Source organism: Giraffa tippelskirchi, chromosome X, assembly GCF_054371585.1.
Source record: "Giraffa tippelskirchi isolate mGirTip1 chromosome X, T2T-mGirTip1v1.2.pri, whole genome shotgun sequence".
NCBI lineage: Eukaryota > Metazoa > Chordata > Mammalia > Artiodactyla > Giraffidae > Giraffa > Giraffa tippelskirchi.
The window spans coordinates 135,866,458-135,892,537 of NC_137289.1; the positions used below are offsets into that span (position 1 = coordinate 135,866,458).

Sequence of the window (26,080 nt, forward strand, 5' to 3'; positions counted from 1 at the left end):
TTGTGCTTTTCTTTGGAATTATGCTTTAAAATGTTTAAAAATTAAGGCAGGGTTCTTTATCATTTGATTTTAGTTATAGTGACTTTGAAATTTCATCACATTTAAGCCTATTAGGATCAGCTGTGAAGAGATCATTTCACAAACAAATTTTCAAAAGCATACAAGATTAATCCATATGCTGCTGAGATGAGGCACAATAAAGAAGCATTACTGAGATAATCTATGGCTAAAATGATGGTGTATGACTTATGATTAAGCTTCATTACCTGCAGAGCAAGGGGCTTCCATCTCATATTTTTCAGTAAAGCTGGTGCTGAGGTAAGCATGCTCTGAGGTCGCTTTTTCAAAGTTAAGATAACACCACTCGGGTCCTCTCGTAGTGCATTCACCAAATTTTTCAACTGCCACCCCACCTGGTAACCAGCAAAATCATTACAATAAAATTGAGGTACAGTATTCAAAGATTTAATGTTCTCCCCCTTTAATAAGATAAGTAAGAAAAAAAAGAAAACCACATAATTGGTGTAGCATCCTATCAATTTTCAGGAGATATAAACTCAAAAAGATATTTTATTTTTGAATTGACTAACCATGTTATTGCATTAGAGTCCATATCATTATGAGATAACAATGGACATTTACAAGTCAAAGCAGAGACAAAGATGGTATCCAACCAATAGAGTAATTTAGAATTAAAAGAAATTATGGCATCATTAATGCTGCACAAGGTGTAGATCCAAGCTTTGTTCACAACTTACAATTTAAGAATCCGCATGCCTGAAACAAAGATTTGGCAATGTCCCGAACTTACAAATTACACCACATGCTTGCTCATCACCATCTTTTAGAGATATGTGGTACTAGTGTCCTTAAGTGAGACTGACATTATACTACCAGTAGCTGGTACTGACACACAAAGGGGACATTCTGAGCATGGAAGACAGGATTGATAAAATAAACCTTTAACCACAATATAAAGACAGAGTAAGAAATGACAAAGTAATGCTACTCCAATGCAGCAGCTATTGAAAATGTGTTCCGAAAGACTCTATAAATTTAAAATATAATAAGCTAAATTTAATGAAGCCATTGTGTGATATGTGAATATCACCCCAAACATATTGTATAATTAAACAGAAGTACTTGATAAATGTCCAAAAACCTGGCTCAACTGTTATCCATGTTACATTACTTATCATTCTTTTACATTATTGAATATTTGTTAATTTGCTTTTAAGACATACTGGTTATGCAGTTATTTGAAATCCTATAAGTATTCTTTAAAGAAACACATTAAAAACATCTATTATTCCAAGATTTAAAAAATAGATTTCACATTTAAGAGAGACAACCATTTATTCCAATTCTAATGGATTAGAAATTTATGCTACATAAATTATATAAATGTGTTATATAAATACAGTGGGTCAAAATTTATCCTGGATTGCAAGCAAGATTTAGCCAATGGTCTGAACATGATCTAGTTTCTTCCTAGGCACCCAAATGAAAGGGAATGGGTGCCTGTGCCTATTCACCATGATTTTGCCTGGGAGGTAATGCTCAAGCTGTCAAGAACGAGCACTTTCATCCAAATTAGCACAGATCCCGGAGACTATGATGAAAGAGGTACTCTGGACCACAGCCACTGAAGGATAATGGGAGACTTTAGTTTATATGACAGACCATTCATTTAAACTACAGCTTCTACTCTAGCTAAACTGAGCTATGGGAAGAGAAGAGTTAGGACAAAAAGGAAGCAAGACATTATAATGCTTAAAATCTCAGGGTCTCAGATAGGAATCAAAATGATCATTATGATACTTGCCTAACATAAATAACAGGCTGTCAATTTTTTAAAAAAATCACTTCAATGTGGATCAGCTATAGCAATGATATTGGTCAAATGTCTCCCATTATATATAAGTGGAGATTATTACGTCCCCAAAGGTACATTGATTCTGATTCTTCTGATGGCTAAGAAGTGTCTCTACAGCCATTTCTATGAGACAAGATCAAAGTGAAGTTAGTTCAAATTCAAGTATTAATTTTGCTTGCCAAAAAAATAAGCGAGCAGATTTTTGAATACCAGGTTTGGAGGGAGAAAACATACTGTTTATACGAAGAGTTTATGAACAACTTGTTAATGATAACCACATTTTACCATTTATTTTATTCATTTAGATAATTGCTAATGATACTAAAGCAGTCAATATTACTGTAATCTTCTTTCAGCCTATCTATTCTAGACAACGAATTACACATTGATTTCTATCTACCAATTTCTCTTCATTTTATTCTATGACATAATCATGTCACTAGTTGAAAATTCTTAGGGCTTGATTGGGTTTTCCAGTGTAACATTTAGTGTCATTCGATTCATCCTACTCTTTCACAATTTCTCTATGCTCTTTTTGACTACACAATTCCAAAAAAACAGAATTGTTTCTCCAAGAGAAAGTGAAATTGATTTTTGATGACAAAGTAATAATTTGGTTAGATTTAAATTTTGTGTGCATGCTCAGTCACTCAGTTACGTCCAACTCTTTGTGACCTCATGGACTGTAGCCCACCAGGCTCCTCTCTCCGTGGGATATTCCAGGCCAGAATACTGGAGTGGGTTGCCATTTCCTTCTCCAGTCAATCTTCCCGACCTAGGGCTCGAACCTGTGTCTCTTGCATCTCCTGCATTGGCAGGTGGAATGTTTACCACTGCACCACCTGGGAAGCCTTAAATTTTATAGCTGAATGAATGCTATTTAATTGCAGAAAATTATATAACTTTATTGCTTTTTAATCAGCCTTACCACACTCACTGACATTCGATCAGCAGTCTTTTAAACAAAAGCGACCCATATATTTATCTTTGGCTCCCAAATTCTACTTCCACTGCCAAAAGGAAATGACTGGATAAAAGCATAGAGATAAATGTGCAACATGTATGTTGCAGTGCCGTTTAAACCAAACAAAAACTGTACATTATGCAAATGTCCATTAGCATGGGATGTAAAATTTGTGTAGAAAAAGTTTAAATGTAGCTAATGCAATTCAATTTTACTTTTGTAAAAATATGTATATAAATATAGAAAACACAGAAAGGTATATACCACCATTAACAATGGTTACATTAAAGGGTAATAAAGACTATAATATGTATTTTCCCATTTACTCTTTAATTTCCTAAACTTTTGGCAATAAACATGTGTTTTATAAACAATAAAGCCAACAAAATATTGATAAATGGACCTAGTCTAAGAGTAATATTCCAGTTAGAAAATCATGAATTTTCTGAATTATCTCATTAGGACTGTTTGTTATGGATGGAAAATTCCCACAAAAAGAACCAGAAAGGCAACACTATGTAGAACAGTAAAAGATGGTGATGGGGAAATGATATCTGCTCTGTACATTATTCTTTTATATAATTGTCAAAAGAAAAACAAATTACTCAACTATTCATAATAAGACCTACATTATCTGTTGATTTTTTTTTTTTTATTCAATGAATGATTCCAATAGATTCCTCACGTAAGTGTTAATTTAGGTTCTTGTGGAAACTGCTGAATAGTAATGTAATGAAGCTGGCTGTGTAATTCCCAGTTTACATGTAACATTTTTCTTAATAACAGATAGGTTTCAGCTATATCAGTCCAACCCCAGTACTTGTATACCTATAAACAGCAACCGGACAACATGACTCTCATATGAATAATCCTTTTTTTCCTTAGTCCTTTCTCAAGCTCCTTGACTTGGATCATTTCTTCATTACTTTCTACCTTTTCTGCTGCATAGTATGCTTAACAACTGTACCCATTTACTGGATTGTACCATGTTCTATTCAAGGGCAGATGTGGTGTGGTCTTAGAGCTCTAGGAAAAATGATTCTCAGCTCTGGTTCTGTGTATCCTCACATATCTTCATACATAATTAAATATAGTGAATTACTGAAATAAATTTATTTCTGTTACTAAGATACTTATGGTTGACAGATTATAGGGGCACATGAGTAGATGGTATTAATATTATGAAATGAGGCAAGTATATGGGTTACAACTTCAAGAAATTCGGGAGCCCCATTCCGGAGCTAAATGATATGGTACACAGACATCAAAATAAGTGAAATATATCAATGTGTGTTAATCATTTTTCAAACTTATTTTCCTATTTCCTCATTTGAGTTTCTGGCTATGGTTTTAAAGTATTAAGTTTGATAGACCTGAATTAAAAGCCATGTGAAGATACAACAGTGATATGAAAAATAATTATATACTTTACGTTGGCTGCAATGAAAGTCTTTCTGTACTAGGAAATAGAAGGAGCTTTGAAAGAAGGAAAACCAGGGATTCTGGTGGTTGCTAATATAAAAGTATAATCCACTAATATGGGAAGGAATTAAATAAGGTACAAAACTTTAAGAGATAGTGAGTTTGGGATACAAAGAAAAACATTCTAATAATCAAGACATCCAAAAAGAACTGGTAGACTTGTGAAAAAGTGAACTCAACACCAAAAGAGATGCTTATGTATTATTGCACAGGCTAAATAATCAGGCTTCAAAAATCACAATACATTACAACTTTACTATGCAGAATGGGTAGAAAAGTACAAATAGATGACAACAGATGAGCTTTGTAGTAAATGGATGTAGTCCTGATACAACTCTGAATACTTGTCCTCCATCTTTCTTCCTCCTCACAACCAATACATGCAAGTGTTTTCTCCAGGCTAAGTGTTATTCCTCTAATATTTCATGCTGTCTTCTTACAAAAAACTCTTGTTTCCAGAACTTCTACTAACAAGTTTCTGCATGACTCACAAATCCTCCTAACCATCCTCAATCCCTATCAAGAAGTTGTAGCATATTTTCAACAGTTCATTCATCTATACTAATAGGTACTGAATAATCAAGCACCAGTAATTCACTGTGCTAGATGCTTCATATTGCATTCCTTTTATTTGTATTTTCATTCTTACAAAAGCCCTAGGAAGTAAACTATTAAACCCATTTTACATGTGAAGAAATTGAAGCGAAAAGAGATTAACTAAGTTTTCTTGGTCAAGATTATTAATAGAAACATGTAATTCTCCAAGCCAGAATACTGGAATGGGTAGCTGTTCCCTTCTCCAGGGCATCTTCCCAAGCCAAGGATCGAACCCAGGGTTCCCACATTGCAGGCAGATTCTTTACCGTCTGAGCCACCAGGGAAGCCCAATAGAAACACAGTAAGTTGCAAAGCCAGAATTCATTCAAGTCTGTTTGATTCTAAAGCACAAGGCATTATGACAGCAAACATCCTCCTCTAAATATTCCATTGGTAGTACAAATGAATGCAACACTTCATTCAACAGCAACAACAAATAGCTCCCCATCATCCTCTCAAGTTTTGAGCATGGAGTCACCTACAACAATTCCCCGTTTTTAATACACATCTATCCTGAAGAATGTGTGTGCTTATTCAGTCATGTCCAATCCTTTGCAACCACATGGACTGTAGCCCATTAGCCTCTTCTCTCCATGGGATTTCCTAGCCAAGAATACTGGAGCAGGTTGCCATTTCCTACTCCAGGGGATCTTCCCTACCCAGGGATCCAATCTGTGTTTCTTGCATATCCTGCATTCAGGTGGATTCTTTACCACTATGTCACCTGGGAAGCCCATCCTAAAGAACAGATTCTGGCAATTAATACCTCTTATCACTTCCTTTATCTGTCTTGGATATCAGGTTGCTAGACTTGAGAGTCCTAACTGCTCTTTCTACTACTAGTCTTTTGCAGCTCCAATATACTGCTACAGCATAAAAGTGTTTTTTCCTCAAAACACTTGAAAAGCTCACCAAAGGCCTAACTAAAGAGTCAGTTCCTAAGATAGGCCTTGTGCCAATATGGCCATGGCTATCTCCTATAATTTCTCTTTAATGTACTTCTTAAACTTCAGAATGTGTTAGAATCATTTGGAAATACCAGTTTTTGATCCAGTAGGTGTGAGGTGAGGCCCTAGAATCTACATTTTTTCTTTCTCAAGTTCCCAAATGATGCTGATGCTGCTGCTCAGGAAACACAGTTTGAGAACAGCTATTCTAGACAGTGAGCTTCTTGAAGGCAGTGACTTGCCCATGTCTAGAATATTTTAATAAGTTTTTAAGATTAGATATTATAACTTATAAAATCACTAAATAGTGATGTGTGCCTTCCATATATTATGGGTGCAATGGTGCTTGCAGCACAACCTGTGACTCTTTAAAAAGCATAATGAGCAGGGGAGAGATGAGCAGCTCAATAAGCATTTATGCTAAATTAAGAGAAGTACCCCAACAGAATAGATAGAGTGCAATGGGAGCCCCCAAAAGGGCAGCTAACCCATTCTTGGGGGTTCAGGGAAGGTTTCCTATTAGCTTAAGCTGAATTTCTTAGGAAGTGGACAGGTGAAGAAGATACGGACGTTGAGGGATTGAAGAAAGCCCTGAGACAAGTTAAAACCAGTTTGAGCAATTCTCAGTAGTTCAGTATGGGTGGAACAATTGGTTAAGTTAGTATTATGTTGCCCTCCAACACTGTGCTTTTCTTCTCAGCAAAAGTACCCTTCTATTATATAAATGGTGGCTTCCCTATATAAATACTAGCATTTTTCCTCTCCCACCTATAAAATCTTATGTATCCGTAATGGCACTTATTAAGTGCAACACCCATCATACAGCCTCTTATAGTTAGGATCTTATTTTCCTCATGTGATCTTACATCTCTCTAATGGCATTTTTTGTGCACTGCTGCTTATTAAAGCTACATATTTTTCCTCACGTCCTTCATCTACCCTCACAAAACTGGATATTGAGGGTTTTATTTTGAGGATAAAAACTGAGTCTCATTTTTCTGGATATACCTGCAATCAATGCCTTACAAATAGCAGAGACTTAATGAGTATTTGTTGCTAACTAGTGAAACGACATGGTGACATGAGAATGTGAATGTTTCAGAGATAATGAAGTGCCTTGAAAGTCCAAAGGGAATTTAGTTTTGTGTATAAAACTAAAGATTTAGTATTAAGTTTTTCTCTAAATGTAATATACTTCATACTAAAGCTATAATAAACATTCTTTACCTCAAATTACCAAATAAACTTTCTTATGAACATTTGGAAAAAAAATTATAGAGTGGATACTTCAGACCTAAAGTCACAGTGATTTATGATAAGAAAAATATTTTCCATAATAATATATAATATCCATAATACCCATAATAATATATATCTATAGTAACAATGGATATAGTTGCTATTTGTTGTAGAAATATTCTGCTTCATCATACACATTACAGAAACAGTTAGGAAGGTTTTCTAGAAAAATATAAATAGTCCAGGTTTTTCCTTCTCAATATTTAATAGAATATTTCATTCACACTAAAGTTCATGGACGTTTAAAAATCCACCTATACATCTGATACAAAGTATGTCATATTATTAAAGATAATATGTTTTTCACATATGCTGAACTACAAATACTATTTTCCTGATTGTCCAGGTAGCAAAATTCAGTGTCTGTCAACAATGGCAAGTCTTACTAGTTTAAATGTAATCCCCAACTTGGACCGGAGAAGGCAATGGCAACCCACTCCACTACTCTTGCCTGGAAAATCCCACGGATGGAGGTGCCTGGTAGGCTGCAGTCCATGGAGTCACTAAGAGTTGGACACGACTGAGCAGCTTCACTTTCACGCATTGGAGAAGGGAATGGCAACCCACTCCAGTGTTCTTGCCTGGAGAATCCCTGGGACGGGGGAGCCTGGTGGGCTGCCGTCTATGGGGTCACACAGAGTTGGATACGACTGAAGCGACTTAGTAGCAGCAGCAGCAGAAGCCAACTTGGACACTGAAATGTATTTTATATATAGCACAAACAGGATTAAAATGGTCCAACAGAGTTTTTAAGGTATCCCAAGAGTTTAAAGCCAGGTGCTCTGCTTTCTTGTAGACAGGGCTTGTAACTGCTTTGATCAGGCTGAAGCAGATACCAAGGGTTCTTGGGTAAATGGCAACGTAAGTAGGCAGGTCCTTGGACAATGGGTTGCCCAGATTTGTTCACAAAAGGCTTTGGAGTTGGTGTTAAAGAGGTGAGAATCTTCCTTTCCTCTTCGTACATAGAGCAAAGAAGTTGTCTCTGATCCCTTTAGGACATTCTCTAGCCTATCTGATTCCTAAACAATAGGTGGTGAATTATTTGACCAACAAATGAAAAGACTCTCTATGGTTCCAAGTGGCCAAAGTTACAAATAAGCATAAAAGAATGTAAGCCTATCAACTTAGACCTTTACCTCTGTTACAACATATTTGGAATTATAAAAAAGCATCTCTAGACATACAAGTAGGTAGACAGGACATTCTTAAAATATTTTCAAAGTTATTATCCTTCAGAAGACAAAGTAACAGATCCATTCATTAACAATTATACACACTCCTGTGTAAACACTGGCTCTTACTCATGGTTGTAATGTATAAATGATACCTATTCACAAAGTAAATTTCAAAGAGACTTGAAGTGTGCCTATATGAATGTCTGACGATATGAGTCACACCATACCCAAATGTTCCTCTGCTCTTTTTTAAAGCATTGAAGAGACAATTCAATATAAAACCCATCACATTCAGACTAATGACACTGTGTCTTTGCCAAATGTTTTGGTGCTGAGATATTACAGTGCTCTGTTCTCCTGCATTACTGAAACATTTCAGAATTAATGAATTTTGATACACAGTATCTTTCAAAGATCCTAGAATCACTAAATTTGAGTACCAATCTAAAAACTTCACCTAAACTTATTTTTTTCACACAATACATTTGTGTGACATATTTGGCGATATCCTAATTTTGCTTTTTCACAATCATTCATTTAGTGAGTAGAAACAGAGAATTACCCATGGTTCAAATAAAGAGGAATATAAGCTGAAAGGTATGCATTTGTTTAAGGAACTAAATGCAAAAAAAAAAAAAGTAACTTGATATTCCAACATAGAGCACTTCTCTGGTGGTCCAGTGGTTAAGAATTCCACCTGTCAATGCAGGAGACATGGGTTTGATCCCTGGTCCAGGAAGATCCCACATTCCATGAGGCAACTAAGCACAACTACTGAGCCTCTGATCTAGAGTCCATGTTCCACAACAAGAGAAGCCACTGCAATGAGAAACCCGCGCACTGCAACTAGAGTAGCCCCTGTTTGCCACAACTAGAAAGCCCATGTGCAGCAACAAAGACCCAGCACAACCAAAAATAAATAAATAAGTAAAATTAAAAACAATTCCAGCATAGAGTAATTTAAATAGGTAATTCAGAGTATTCAGAAATGACCCAAGGTTCTATCTATTATAAATGAAAACTTACTACTGATTATTTTTTACAAACATGACTAGAAGAGATAATCTTGGGAAAAGATGAAGGGAACAAACATTCAAAAAGAAGGAATTAAAAAGTTTTATTTTCATTACAGGGAATACTCCACAATTTTGTCTTGATTCACTGAGCCACTCCTCATCTCTCGGCCTCCTTAAGCATTTATACAATGAAATAAGACTTTATCAAAGTGAAGTCGCTCAGTTGTGTCCAACTCTCTGCGACCCCATGGACTGTAGCCTACCAGGCTTCTCTGTCCATGGGATTTTCCAGGCAAGAGTACTGGAGTGGGTTGCCATTTCCTTCTCCAGAGGATCTTCCCGATCCAGGGATTGAACCCAGGTCTCTCGCATTGCAAGCAGATACTTTATCAAAGCATTTGTTTTTTAAAGGCATGTTTTTTATGTGGCTTAATTTTACTGTAAAACTTGGACCATGTTGAGTTCCTCGCAATTTGAATTTACACATATGTTTTGGTAGCTAATATTTTCATGTGAATTTCACAGTCACATATATAATATACATGTGTGTGTGTGTATGTGTGTTTTATTTAAGAGAAAGCATAGAGAATACAGTTTCTCGCCGCTGAAGATGAATAGGGAGTCCATGAGAGAAAACCAACTTGAAGACTACAAGAAGTACTTTGTTTTTCACCTATTGTACACCACCTCCCGGAGTCTTTCTCTATAACCAAGAAGTTCTAAGGGTTAAATCAGAATTTCTTGATTGACTCATGAGGAAGCTCATGGGAGGAAGAAAATAATACTCATGATTTTTTTCCATTTAGTTCTACAAATCACCCACATTGTTTTTTACCAAAGGTGATACATTTCCACATCCTGTTATTTGCATTATCTTCTATTACCTATCCTGTTACCTATATAAACTGCACCTTTTTATCATTGGTATCTCTGCTTCTGGTATAGTTTAGCATCTTGAGCAACTCAATATACCAACTCCGTATGGTATTTGGTAATATTTTGGTCTCTGAAGGCCAAAAGTTTATTTTGAGGGGCTTCATGGTTCACATTTGTATACGCTATAGGAAACTAAATCAAAGCCCATTTTATTCTTATTTCATTATCATTCATAGTATTCTTTAACTTCCCCAAAACATAAAATTCAGTGAGTCTAAAAGCCTCTGCTAGGGAGATAATCACGTAACAGTAAAAGAATGTGGGGATGAATCTTTGGTTATATCAAAGAGCTTCATTACCCCCAAAATCAGTAGGATATTTTCAAAGAACCATAATGATACAAGTTTTTAACTAAAATTTTTATAAAGATACTTGCATGGGTTAAATTTTAACTTAATTTTATGTTTGCATATATATGGAAATTTTACATCTCAGCCATTCCTTCCTATGTTTCATTTCTGTTCTCCTTGCAAAGACATTGAAAATGTGTATTTTAAAATAAAGAGTCTTAGTCACCAAAGCTAAGGGATGAAACAAAACACTGTTATCTAAAAATCTATACATCCTATTTGTAAGAATTCTGAGAAAGAATAAAGAAAACATCTATATTTATGAAAAATTCAACTTAAACTTAATTTAGGAATCCAGACAAAAATGTAATTAAAGTAACCAAAGCCAAGTATTCATAAAGAAACATGTTTAGAAATCTACAACTTTTCTATGAATAATTTTATAATGTCATTTACTGGTAGACATTTAACAGACAATGTGTATTTGAAAATACTACCAAGTATTGCAATAGATGTCTGCATTTATCAAAACAAAACCAAAGAATGTGCATACATGCATTTATATAGCTAAATAAACAGTAGTCTACATCTTTCTTAACAAAAAGTTTTAGTTTAAGAACTTCCATAATGGCTGTAAATATTTTCACTGTAGATGTTATCTTCAGAAGTCATTTTATCAGAAATGCAACAACTCAGACAAAAAAGGTAATTCCTTGTCAGTTCTAAATGAGGCCCCATGAACTCTCTCTGCCATTTGTCTCAATTTTAAAATACCCTTTATTGTCCAGTATTACAGTAATAAGATGAGAGGAAATATGAAAGTGATGAGTAGTTACATGACCTAAAATTTCAGCCACAATATAGCTGAGAATGTTAATTTAGTGGATGAAACCTATATTTGAATCCTAGGGCCAAATAACTTAAAAAGAACTTAACATTATTAAAATTATCTCTTGAATTTTCTATTTTATGATGCTCTAATGTATTTCCCTTTCATGCAATAATTTTTTATCTTCATCAGGCAGCTGTCATCTACTAATTGCCCACCTCTATTATAGACATAAAGTAAATTAGGGAACTGTGACTGACCAACGTCTGCCTTTTTGATAGATGTAGGAAAAGGGATATAGTTATTGACACTGATTTGCAAATGAGCTGCACACTTAAAAATCCAGAGTAGGAAAGAACATCAGCCAATAGATACATTTTAAACATACAAAATCATCACTTATATGGATACATTTTAAAATTCCATGTAAAATAATTAACCTATTAATTGTATGTCAACACTGAAAGATGTTTCTAATAATAAAAAAAATTAGAGCTAACCACATTTAAAACCAATTAGTCTTTTCCTGGTGGAGCTAGAAGAACTGTATAAATTAGAAAGAAATAACTCAGGATGCAGTCATTCGCAGAAAAAATAAATTGGTTCACAGGAAGTTACCAATATTAAGGTATCGTACAACTTATTTTCTTTATATAAAGACTTAAGATAATTTTAGTTTGATAACAGAAAAATCATAAAATATTATATTAGATAATAAAGTAATGAACTGATTTCTCTAGGGATAAAAAAACATAATTTATATAAATATGTGGCAGTTCAAAACCAGTTTCCACACATTCTCATCAAATTCACAATATTCAATGTAAAATAAAAGAAACTATATCCTATACAAAGTAGAATCTGAAATAAAATTTTACTGTGAGGAACTGAAATCTTTGATGGATTATTTCTTCTAATTTTTGGTAAGTGTCTTTTCATGGTATTTTCACCTTCCAAAAGAGAACAATTCACTTGCTCTGTTTTAGAATACCAATTTCTTAGAATCCTAACAGAATTATTTTAGGATATTATCATAACCATTTATTAAGCAATATGTTAAACACCACGCTAATATACTTAATCTCTGTATTCCAGCAACATCTTGTGTTTACAGGGATAAGAAAGGAGAAGCACTGCAAATACTGCCATTTGAGTTTTCAATACTTTTTGTTGTAAGAAATTATAAAATAAATACTTTCCCTTTTGAGAAAGGAGAACAGAAGAAAATAGGCGAGAATAAAAAAAATACTGAAAAAGGTGAAGAATGTAGGAGAAGTAGTCAAGTGAGAAGAGATGAGGATGGTAAAGTAAACCAAGTTAGAAGAAAAACCTAAAAAATAAAGACAACAATTATACATATTTAAAAAAGAGAAAAAGCACATTGGTGTTAGCCAATATTGTGGTACTGAATCCACTCAATTAACTACTCCTTCCAGGCAACAGGATAAGGGCCGGGAGGGTGGTTGGTGAAGGGATTGTTGCGTTTTAATGGGTCACCATACTCTCCATCCATTCTGATTACCTCGGCTTCCCTTTCAAACAATATTTGCCTGTTGTTCTGAGGTTGAAGGAACAAGAGGGTGAAGAAAGAGTCACAAATGAGAGACTAGAGTGAGAATAAGAGAATAAAGGAGACACTGCTTAGAATTATATAAATGAAGTCAGAATGACCTTTCCAGATAATAGTCCTTTATCTCATTCCCTTCTCCCACCCCCTATGACATCACCTGCATTCTTGTTCAGTAATGTTTACCATTTAGGGGGTAACAAAACCCACTAGTTTACAGTGTTCATCTTCCATCTCTTACTGATCACTGTCAAACACCCTGACTGTTTATTGTAGGCTATCTTTTTCTTGACTACCCCAACCTGGTTATTTTCCATTCCAGTAGACTTTATAACCCATCTATTGAACCCTTTCTTGCCATAATGTAGTCACCAGGTTCCAGAAGACTTTCCAAAGTAATAGTGAATATGTTTTCGTATACACACAAAATAAAAGGAAAATTTTCCAACTGCTAGATTCAACATCACGTACCCCATCTTTTCAACTGATATTCCTAAGAAGCAAGTATCTGTTTTTAGTATGGATAGACCTTTATAACACTTACACACCAAAAACAGCAAAGACATGAAATTTTAACAGATTCATTAGGAATATGCTCAAATAGATTTAATAACTATAAGTAGACTCATCAGCTAAAAAAAAAGTGTTGAAAGTGCATCATGAGGGCAGAGTTGCTGGTTCAAACTATGCCGAGGTATCTCCCAGAGAGGAATGTAGTGGCAGATGAAGTAGAAAAAATCTTGGGAGATTCCAGCAGCCTTTGAGGAGTTGGATCTTCACTGGCAGGGAAGACATGCAATAGGACTCAGTCTGCTTTGCTTGGATGTTCATGATTTTTTCTTCTTCCTACCTGGCAGCCAGTTTCTCAGCCACAGAAGTATGTTGATTAGAAAAGCTTAAAACTCACTTACAATAAAGAATATAGCAACATGAAAAAGGACATAAAACTTCCAGTTTCATTTTAAATAAGAAAATATATATATATTTTTAAAGAGCAAACTATAAATACACACACACACACATCTAATTGAACATCTTGAAGATATACCATACTAGCAATTTCAAAAATAGTATTTGAATTCATCTGTGATTATTCAACTTTCTCAGACTCTTAGGGGAAAATTTCACATTGCTTTTCTAGGTATTTTATAATAAGAAAAGTAGTCAAATTTTATATTGTACATTACTACCTATAGCAGTAGGAAATTTTATAATTATAGAAAAATACTAACTGGGCTAATAACATTCAAAACATAAAATTGAACATTACTCTTTTCATTCTTGAACCTATATTGGTATAGAATAATATTGGCAATATCTCACTATTCTGGTTAAATACTGGATTAAAATATGTATTTTAAAAGCATTAGGCAATACTTTAATGTAAATATATCATAACCAACCCCTAATATCCCTGGTTATGAATACAGGGACAGAAGGGGTAACTGTAGACTGCAAATAACTTATACTTGTTTCAACTAATTTATCGATCTATCAAACCTTCCATAATAACAAAACTAAGATAATGTCCATTCCCCCGCCTTTGTATATTGTCTCGTAAGAAGTAAAAGCCACTGCATAGACCACAATGGGGGCAATAGTAAGAAAGAGAGGACACAGTAGGGTGCATTTAATGAAAGATACCATTCATGAACAAATATGCCTCAATTTGAACAAAAAGAAAGCAATCTGCTAATTGATCACATTATTAAGGAAGGTCACTTTGATGGAATTCAACACAATTTCCTGTCAGACAATGTCTTTATTATCACCCAAAATCAATTTGTCTGTTGCAGTAGCAGTCTGCTCAGGACTTGGATTCCAACTGGCCCAATTGTTGTAGTAGATAAAGGGAGGTTGGAAAGTTAATTTCTGTGGAACTTCTACCACATGCCTGGCGTTGTGTTTTATGTATCTTGTCTATCTGGAGGAAAGGAGTGAGTGAGGATGTAGCAGTAAAGTTAAATTTCAACCCCATTTCTAATTTCAATTGACCTGAACCACTACCCAAGTTATGCAAATTCTCACTTCCTCTATTATCTACCCTTGGCTCTGCGTAACCTCTCCCTGAATCTTAAGATTTACTTACAGGATTGTGGGAATTCCTCCTCTTTTGTTTGATAATCTTACAATTTGAGTTTGGGGAGGGAGTATAATAAAACTGAAGTAAGAGCATGGACCTTGGAGTCAGTGAGCTTTGAGCTGTAGGTGGGTTAAATAATCATTCAGTCTCCACATACATCTTCTCCACAGGATTATTGTGAGGAGTAAATAACATAAAATATGTGAAGGACTTAACATGATGCTTGGCACACTGTAAGAAGTCAGTAAGTGTTGGCTCTGGTTATTATTATTGAAAAGATAAACTCAAATAGTTACCATGACTCACTTAAAACTATAAGTCAATTTCAGAGCAAAAACTGAAAGCAAGTTCCTCCAACCATCATTCTGTGTAGTTTCTAATATTTTAGAATATTCCTGCAATATAAAGATGTGTTGACACATTCTCACAGTATTTAAATATCACCAATGCATATAGATTTTATTGGTTCACTTTAAGTCTTTTAAAGACTTTCATATTCAACAGACATGAGAATCTTTGCTCCACAAAGAGTATCCTTTTAACAACTTTATTTCTCATTAGAGACTAATTTCTATCCTCTTAGTATTGACCAACTGGAAATAGGTCAAACTATCCAACAGACGTCATATTTGCTAAGGTCACACTGTAGAAGTGGAGGCAGCGTGGACATCAGAAGGAGGAGCTGCCAATCTACTGAAGCAGCTGTTTTATCCCACTGCCCAAATCCTCATCCTAGAGGACAAGAAACTTTACTCAGGACAATCACTTTGTACTGTATAGTTTCTAGTCATGAGAACTTACTCATCATCAAAACTGTCATAGAGTGGAAAGGCTCCCTTGATTACCAATATTCTCCATTAATTAGCTTCAACTAGCTAACAATAATTAGTGTTAACTTTACATCCCACACATATAATTTTTCATACTTTCATTAACTTTTATTCATTTAGAAAATGAACTTATTGAAGAAATATCATAAGTTTAATTATCACTGTTCAGGAGCCTCTCCAAGATATTACAAACTTCTCATTCAAACCAAATTTAAAATAGCATCTGCCTTAATATCAGAATCACTGAGAAAGATGAGACTTTTCACATGAGTCTTCCTACCCTCCAAATATAGCCTTTCTTCTATTGACTATAACAGGCAAAACCAAATTTAGTTAAAAGGTACAGTAGGAAATAATTAATTACTTACTCTGAAGAGTCAGTGAGTAGTAAATAGAACATTGTTTTTCTTTTAAAATGTGGATTATAAATCAATAATCAGATTATTTTAATGTTAACTTCACTTTTAAAAACCATATATTTTATTTTGGCAGAGATAGAGCAATTGAGATAGAAACTAGTCCAAAATGAAAATCATATGATGTTAATTTTTAAAATCTAAGATTAAGAAAAACTGCCCTTGAAAATCTACCATAGGCACAGAATGTCACTGTCATTCTCAGCCTAGAAAGAGAATCATGAGGTTCAAAGAACAACAACGAAAAAAATATGAACTTATTTAGTTAAGTGCAATAGTTTTAAAACTTAAATTATAGTTCTCTTTTGGGAAATGAACAGCCAGTTCAGCTACTAAAATTTAAGATAAAAAAAAAATGACATGAAAATAAACCAATCTGCCAGATACTTTAATGAACAAATCAATGTTAAAGTAGATAAATGAATGTATGGTGTTATAAAACATATCTACTAGGTAATTTGATAATTTTTTAAAATGAAACTTAAAAGTAATACTAAAAAATTTGAAGTTGTATGCACTGTCACTTTAATTTCTATTCCAAAATGGTCATCCCAGTTCATGGGGTAATATTATCCATATAGAATTGTACATCTAACATCAACCACCACCAATAAATCCTCATGTTATTTTAAAACAATGCCTTCTGAAATTTCTTAAGATAATTAGAAAAATAGTCATTTAAGTTATTTTTCAAAAGGCTATTTAATTATTTTGTACACAAACATGCATTTCATTTCATTGTATTCTTTTAAAGACTTAAGCAATCTTTGTATTAGTTCCTCCCACTGACTTGTAAGGTAATTATACATACCACAGTCTGATGATTAACTTGAATCACTTCATCGCCAGCATGGATCTTCTTGCACCGATCTGCAGGTGACTAAATTAAACATAAAGGAAATGATAAAGAACATAAGTTTTATCAATCATTTCCTCCCTATGGAAACACTACCATAAGTTCACCCCTTTAAATTAGATCAAGAGCTTAATTATAATCTTCAAAAAATTAAACTAAAAAAAAGGTTACTAATACTTGATATTTAATTCAGATAACCATTATATCTACTACTGTGGGCAAGAATCCCTTAGAAGAAATGGAGTAGCCACCATAGTCAATAAAAGTGTCCAAAATGCAGTACTTGGATGCAATCTCAAAAACAACAGAATGACCTCTGTTCGTTTCCAAGGCAAACCATTCAATATCACAATAATCCAAGTCTATGCCCCAACCAGTAATGCTGAAGAAGCTGAAGTTGAACGGTTCTATGAAACTCCAATACTCTGGCCACCTGATGCGAAGAACCGACTCATTGGAAAAGACCCTGATGCTGGGAAAGATTGAAGGCATGAGTAGGGGACGACAGAGGATGAGATGGTTGCATGGCATCACCAACTCAATGGACCTGAGTTTAAGCAAGCTGTGGGAGTTGGTGATGGACAGGGAAGCCTGGCATGCTGCAGTCCATGGAGTAGCAGAGAGTCGGACACAACTGAGTGCCTGAACTTATTGAATATTTGATATACTACTTGTATTCTATGTAAAACTAATGACAGAAAGTAGGAATGTAACACAATATATAGATATTTATGTTGTAAAAGATCATTATGTTTCTGAGACCATTAGGGAAAAATGATAATGGCAAACTGTAAACAGGCAACTGTCTCAGTAGTTCTACTGGGCATCTGGTTCAAAAATATATATGTCAAAACATAATCTTTTAAAACTTTGGTCTTTTTTCATTTAATACAAATAATTCACATTAACTTCAGCAAACAAATATTTTCAGGTACATCTTTATGATCAGCACCAAAGCTTTGTCAACTAATGATTATATCGCTATTTCATCATTAATACCATCAATTCTGAATAAATGAGAAAAGCAAATTGAAAGGATAGCCATTAGCTCAAAGTTACATTAAATAACATTCTTTTCAGTATCTAATTACAAGAGAATCCTATTTCTTATGTTTCACACAGCATAATACATTGGCAAAACCACATTGAATAAATTAAAATGCCAACATTTCTACAAGATGTAACAATTTTATCATTTTTCCTCTTTATTCCCCAAAGAGATTAAAAACAAAAACAAACAAGGAAAAAAAAACTAGTAAACTAATATTGCCAAGTTTTCTCAAGTTTTTAGGAAACTAAAATGAGATTTAAGATAGAAATTTCATAATACTGTAGGTATGGATAAAGAATTTAAAATACTGTACTATTCTTTATTTTCCCTCTAATGACTATTGATTATGCATATTAGACATTTTAATGATAATATGCATATGGGCTTTTGAATATACAGAAAATATATTTTATGAAAAAAATGTATTTGTGTATTTATATGTGTGTTAATTTATCAAACACAACTATAAATACTGTAATACAATTCATTAATATCTATTGAAAGGAAAAGAAGGATGATATGGTGATGGAACTTGCAAAGTAAAACGCTACTTTTAAGACACTGGAATAGGATTTTCTTTAAAAATTATTTACAATAGGCTAGAATGCAAGGTTAGATGGCATCTCAGGGAATTCCACTTATTGAAGGAGTAACATAGCCACACAATTAAGAGGGTAGTTTACCTAGGATGTGAACCCAACTTTAAGAATAGTGTCACAACAAGAAAAAAACAAGCATTTATTTCACAGCACCTACCAAATCAGACAGGACCATGTAATGTTTCTGAAAAGTTTGTAAATAGAGCTGTAACTATAGAGTCTGTCCCTGTGCTATTTGGCTTACAACTGATCTTTTTAAATGAGTGTATGAAAAAAAAAATCAAGTCAATGGCTCTAAGTCATAATTTAAAAGAGCTTGATAGTTGCTACATAAAATTCAAAGAAACTGAAACAACTTTTTGCACAGGGAAGTGAAAAAGGAAACAATTCATGCAAAGTATAGACTTGCAGTGTTAAAAGTTATCCTAGATAGTTTATCTGAACCCCTAATTTTACAAAGGAAAAACTAAGAAACCAGGGTACAGCAAAACAAAATAACTTACCCACTTAGTGAGCAGCTTTACTAAGACTCAACACAGATCTAATGATAAATGATTTAGGGTACCAAAAATAATGAAATACTTTCAAGAAAAAAGAATTAAATGATGAACTAGTAACATTTCGTTTATATCTGAACTACTCATAGAATCAATCCTTCTTTGGTCACTCATCCATTTATAAAATATTACTAATTAATGTAAACAATGCATAGTGCTCAACTTTTTCTTTTTTTTTTTTTTTACAGACTCCACACAATGTAGAGAGATATGTTTTGATCAATTCTTCAAGATACAGTTAGTTCAAAATAACCACTTCTGTGATTCCTTCCTTGTTTTTATTTGGCAACATTTACTATTTTTTCCTTTGTCCATCTGTGCAAATTTCAGTACCTGTTTACACATATAAATTTGTACTTGTATGCCTTAGGGGCAGCAAGTTAGTAATTTAAAAATTTTTTCAATACCTAGTCTCAAGTCTGGAACATGGCAGACATGAAGCAGAGTTTTGTTAAATGAACAAATGATCAAACAAATGATCAGAGGAATGTACACATTAATGAGAATGATCAATCAGTGACAAGAGTATAGTTTATAAGTATCTCACTGCATTTAAAAATGTTAAACAGTTGACAATATGCAAATAACATATTCTTGATCTCATTTAACTCTTAATTTAGTAACAATGAGACGCCAGTACAAAACTGCAACTGCAATGTATTTCACCATTCACAAGAAACTAAGTGAAGCGGAGGGGGAAAAAAATCAACAAATGGTTAAAGTAATAGGTGAATTAGATGAAACAATATTGTCTTTTAAAAAAGAAAATGCTGAGAACAATAATAACTTGAGATTTAACTAATTTCACCTCAGTCTTCTTTGAAGGAACATGGTATAAACGTGATTTGTCAGAATTTCTAAAAGAAAAATATTCAAAGCTCAAAACCTGCTTAAGAGAATGGGATGGAAATCTGGGACAACCAAATGCAGAAATAATGACTTATTATGCAACTCAAATCTGTTATAGTGATCATGTTAATGTCCAACACAATCATGTCACATTTCTGTAGCTCTTTTTTTATAGTACAGTCTTTCATATTTATTATCTTATTTAATTTTCACAACAACCTAGTGAGGTATGCAGTACAGATGATATATTATTTATGATTTATAGTTGAGGACGGAAAAGGAAATGGCAGCCCACTCCAGTATTCTTGCCTGGAGAACCCTGTGGACAGAGGAGTCTGGTGGGCTGCTGTCCATAGGGTCACACAGAGTTGGACACGACTGAAGTGACTTAGCATGCATGCATGCATAGTTGAGGAAATTAAAGCAGTGAGAGTGTAAATGACTCGCCAGAAATTACACTGCCAACAAAATCAAAATTGGGTGTACAGCCTAGGCCTAGTGACTCTGACCTACTGCTTGCAGTGACTCTCAAACTGGAGCATGTATCAGAACCCCCTGTTAAAAGAGGACCTCTTATTAAAAAAGAGACTGGTCTCCAGAGCTAATTCAGCAGGTCTGTGGTGGGGCATTCCCAAAGGAAGCTGATGCTGCTGGTCCAGGGATGGACTTCACTGTGAAAACCAGCTGATCTATACCATGTTGCCCCCTCCCTGAATGAAGTTCAATTATAGTTCAAGTATTCAGGAAACATGACTTATCTGATGTTTCTTTCTTACACGATTTAAGTTTCCTAATAAAACTACACTATTTGTCAGATGGAGGTGGATTCTTTTAGATGTCACAATAACTTGTCATGAATCAGAAAATACTTAACAAATCTCTGGCTTTGAACACAAAACATCTGATTTACTTCAGGTAAATAGCTATTCTAAACTAACAAAAATGACTGAAATTCTCCCCAAATCAGCGCTTACTAACTCAATATGTCTTTTTAGTCGTATATTGTAATCTGTTTATTTCCTCAGAAGTCAATTGGAATCATGTAAGTGCCATAAGTCGGTTAACAATAAAAGAAAAAACATACTCCAAAATTTGAAATGTTAGAATACTTACATTTTCTGTAGTTCCAGTAATTACATGGAGGCCATCATATGTTGATTTAATATACATACCCTAAAAAAAAAAAAAAGACAGCATAGGAAAACAAATGAAAACTGAAATATTTTCAACGATATTATAACCTCATTTACCAAAAGAATTGCCCTATCAAATTAAAATTGCCATTGCCCCAGGGATGAATCCATGATCCAATAAGGCTGTCTTTGAACTTTAAGAAATTCCTATCTGAGTGTTCTGGCTTCTAAAGTTTGCCTGAAGAAGCCTGCACTCAGCTTAATCAAATAATTACTTGAAAAGTGAACTTACAAAATGCATCATGGTAATTCAATATCCTGAAGAACATAGTTCACTCTCCTCAAAATCCATACTACATGTGCTGTGGCAAAATAAAAGTTACAATGGGAAATTCAAATATTGGGATATTATTAGTTTATTATACTTGATACATATTACACAATAAAAAGTAGGTTTCTATAGAGCCACTACAGAACTACTGGAGACAGAAGAATGATAAAATATTGTTTATATAAATTTTTTTTTCTGTTCCTCTTTTGTTGTATCCTACACATTCTGTCTTAATCTTACTGCTGAAGTTTTAATAATTACATCCAATGACCTCTCTATCAATAATTAAGAGGTGGAATTCCCTGGCGGTTCAGTGGTTAGGGCTCCACACTTTCACTGCTGAGGGCCCAGGTTCAATCCCTGGTTGGGGAATTAGATTCCACAACTGTGGCCAAAAATAAATAAATATTTAAAATTAAAATCATAATAATATTAATTTAGAGGTAATGTGTGGCACCCCATCCTCCCAATAAAGAAGAAATTCCGTTTCCCTTTAAACCAAGTGATTTCAGAAAAAGCTTCATTAAAGATAAAATATTATCTAGAAATCTTCAAATCATTCAAGTTTTAAGAACAAATGAAACTTTTAAGTTATGAACAGTGACGGGACCCTAAAAGAAAAAAGTATCACAAGAAAGGATTCACATTTTAAATACTGAAATATTTTCATTTAAATAAATCAGAAAAAAATAGATGATTCTCTGAGTGGCCTTTTTTAATAAGGAACATTCTGTTAGATAAAAAATTTACTAAGTTTTACTTTGAAACTACTTTGCATCTCAACTATTGACTTCAAAAATTAAAAAATACTAACTTTAAAATAAACCTGAAGCCTGAAATATAAGGGACTTAATAACTAAGAACAATCATTTTGGAAAAAGCAGACATTTAAATAATTATGTGTAGACAATTGCAGTATTAATTTCCTATACCTGGATGCTAATATATTTTGATATCTAAATGTACTTGTGTTTTCAGTAAAAATAACTAAGAAATAAAAACAAGAAGCAATAAGTTCATGGCATGGAATTATTAAGAAGTCATTGCGTAGGTTTTAATTCTGAAAAGTCATTCAGTAATGTCATATGTCTAAGATGTTGGTATTAGTTCAGAAAATGTTTAAGCTTGGATCTCTTAATGTGAAACAAAATAAATGTAATTTTACAAGATGTTCATTCATCTGCGAATTCTAATTTCTTATATGAAAATTCATCATTTTATATGAAATACATAACTAATCTCAACAAACATACAAATAGAAATTAATTAAAAATTGGTTAGTTCTTGGCTATAACCATACGGTAATATTCAACCTTATACAGGTGACAAGTGTATAACATACTTTTAAAGTTAGTATTTAATCCCATTATTTATTGGAAGATAATACAACAGCGATACTCAGAACGGGACAAGATTCTTGCAATCATTTTCCCCACGGGAATTAACCAAATGACATCAAATTAATAAAGGATTTTTAAAGTACATTTGTAAGAGCTAAACTAATTTAGCTTTTTTTAGCTTTTTTTACATAGAAGGATTGTGAGAGGATTAAGTGGAAAAAAAACAGTGAAATAAAACAATATATCAATATATAACTTGGACATAAACAACAATCATCACTCATCATTATCTATCACTATCATCACTAACAGCTACTTGTTACAATCTGCTAAGGATTGTGTTAGTGTTTGACATTTATTTAAATAGTCTGTGTGGTACACACTATGATTATCTCTGTTTCAGAAATAAGGAAACTGAGTTACTGATAGACTGGGCAGGTCTGCCAAAGGAGGTGAAGCTGCGTTTCGAGCCCAGACGATATTCTCAACCATGAGGCTCCTAATTTACAGATTCATTAACAAAAGGGTTGTCCACCTTCACTTTCCTTATTAGAACAGAATATTTGGAAATTGTAGACACTGGGTCAAACATTCTCTGTTTAACATCCATTCTAAAAAGATAAAGACCTCTCTAGCACACATATACTAAGTTCAATGTGGTTATAAAAGAATAACTGGGTTTGACCTTTTACAAATTTATTTTAATCACCCATCTCTTCTGACAACTGCAAGTAAAAGTTGATTATATTTCTCTCCACATTTCTTTCAACAGTGCATTACTGATTATGAATTAAGGTGTTTGACAAGAGCTCTATATAATTTCTTAAATGATTAGGTCATAGAGAAAGTCTAGTTTCCTAAAATAAATATTTAGAAAAGTCATTATATTCATCAGGATAATAAGAACTCATGGAGATAATCTAGTTATGACTCAGGAAATGAAATCTGTATGCAATTACTACACATACCAGGAACTTTTAAAATGGCAATTGTAAGCTAAAGCAAGTTATCATTAGTTATAGGAAGAGGATTTCATCATTATATATAATTAAATGTTGTGTAATTTATATTAAAGCTAATTTTTTTTCAGATGGACAAAATATATTTTTTAAATGCTTAAGTAAATAAGGATCTAGCTATGTATACAGAGTTCAGTTTTAGCAACTTCATAGTTACGAATAAAACAGAAATAAAACTTATTTTTAAAATGCCACATAGAATGAAGATATTTTGCTTTATGCAACAAACCATTTGTTGTAACTGCTTTTCATAATCAAGACTGACTTCTTCAGCTTTTTAATCTTTCTGGTGGTACTAATGAGAAAAATGGCCAAAAGTCAGGCACAAAAAGAAAGAAACAAGTTACTTGGATGAGTTTCAAACTAATCATCTGAATAATGAAGAGTTCACAGAAATACATCTGATCACTCGGTCACCTCTCAGAAAGGGTCAAACAGCAGGAGGACATGTAATTCAAATGGCTCTTTTTCTGGGACTGAGACAAATCTGGTTTTCCATTTCATCAAAATCTTCATTCTTCCTTCCTTCCTTTCTTTTTTTTTTTAAAGCAATTAATTAATTCTGGAGCTGACTCCAACAGTTCCCTGTCTTCTGTTCAGCTTGCCAAAATGACCTTTGCTTCACTGTCTTCAAATGGCGGTTAACCAACGGAGCCAAAGCAACCTCACAGTCGAGTCAATGGAATAAAGCATTTTAGGAGCGAGTCCAAGTGCCTAAACAGCAAAAGAACTCTCTAAAGCAAAGAGGCTTCCCCAAGGTTGCACCCTAAGCCCTTCCCTCTCTATTCTTTCCATCTCTTGGCTCTGATCTAGTTTTGATATGTTCCAATAGTTTTCATTTTCCTTCCTTTAACTTTCTGCTAATTATTGTTATTTAAAAGCGTTTTAGAAGCTAGCTTGATATATTTTAACCATTACTAAGCACAATGCCCACTATTCTTTATAATGCTCAGGACTCTCAAAACTAAGAAATCCTAGGAGATTTGACTACTTAGGTAGAAAGTTGATGAACAATTTATCTAGTTTATCAGTGCAAGAATAAAGCCCGTTACCTTTTACCTATGACAGATGTTCTGCTTTGAAAGAGGCAGAAGACCATCTGCAGATGTTTTAAACTGATTAAACTTCATTAAAGCTTGGTACTCTCCCACATCTTTCTGTTTCTTTCCTTCATTTAAACACTTCTATGGCTAAGCTCATGCTAAATGTCATCCAAATCCTCAAGTCTATTTCAAACGTGACTGACTAAACTTAAATCAAGTGATTGATTTTTAAAATGATACCTTGAGTAAAGCTATATAAGATTTCTAGTTAGTCATCTCCCCTTTAACATGAATCACATGAAATGGTTTTACACATAACTCCTTTTATTAATATTCAACATGTTAGCTTTTTCTTTTTGTCCCTTGGAAATATTTTCCCAATGGAATGCTGCTGATTACACTTTTAAATGGATTCCTCTAAGTAGTTCTAATTTTAAAGCCATCCTCCTAAACTTCTCTACCTCCTTTTAGCCACCCCAATTTTAACTGTGGGATGATGGAACAAACTTTGGTAAATTGCACCTCATTTAGATTTACCTGGATTTAATCTCTGCCTCTGTTGTATGTCACCTTAATGTCATACACGGCAAACTGTGAGGATTTGTGATACCATTTTCTCATTTGCAAAATGAGAAAATTAATACCTACTCTACAGAGTTGTGAGGATGATACCTGGTAAGTGGTAGGTACTCCTTCCTTTTCTCTACCAGCTCTCTTCCAGAATAACTGAATCTGGTTCTTGGCATTTTAAGTTCACGACTATTCCAAAGAGCACAACCAGCTCTACGTACTTGAAATTTAAAAAATAAAAGACCTGTCCAGGGTTATACCATCATTGAAAATAAAAATCAAGGTTTCATCAAGTCCATAAATGAGCAATGTGTTGACTCACTTCACATGGTTATTTCCACCTCATTATTTCAGTGGAAATTAGAGGGAAAAATCAGGCTTTTATCTCAGAACAATACTGTCCTCAGAACTGCAAATTCATAGAG

At 33.7% G+C, this 26,080-nt stretch overlaps 1 protein-coding gene across 9 annotated transcripts in view; it reads right to left on the reverse strand.

Annotated features, from left to right (window-relative positions):
- CNKSR2 (connector enhancer of kinase suppressor of Ras 2) overlaps nucleotides 1–26,080 on the reverse strand; it is a 276,605-nt gene that overhangs the window by 123,539 nt on the left and 126,986 nt on the right. For 5 of the 9 annotated variants that reach the window (XM_081565963.1, XM_081565962.1, XM_081565969.1 and 2 more), the window contains exons 7-8: nucleotides 21,333–21,392; nucleotides 17,119–17,187 (exon numbers count right to left, since the gene is read on the reverse strand). In XM_081565963.1, the coding sequence (XP_081422089.1) occupies nucleotides 17,119–17,187; nucleotides 21,333–21,392 (129 nt within the window). Of the gene's footprint in view, nucleotides 1–266; nucleotides 414–17,118; nucleotides 17,188–21,332; nucleotides 21,393–26,080 lie in introns of all 9 variants that reach the window. The other 4 variants (XM_081565960.1, XM_081565961.1, XM_081565965.1 and 1 more) reach the window with 1 other exon arrangement.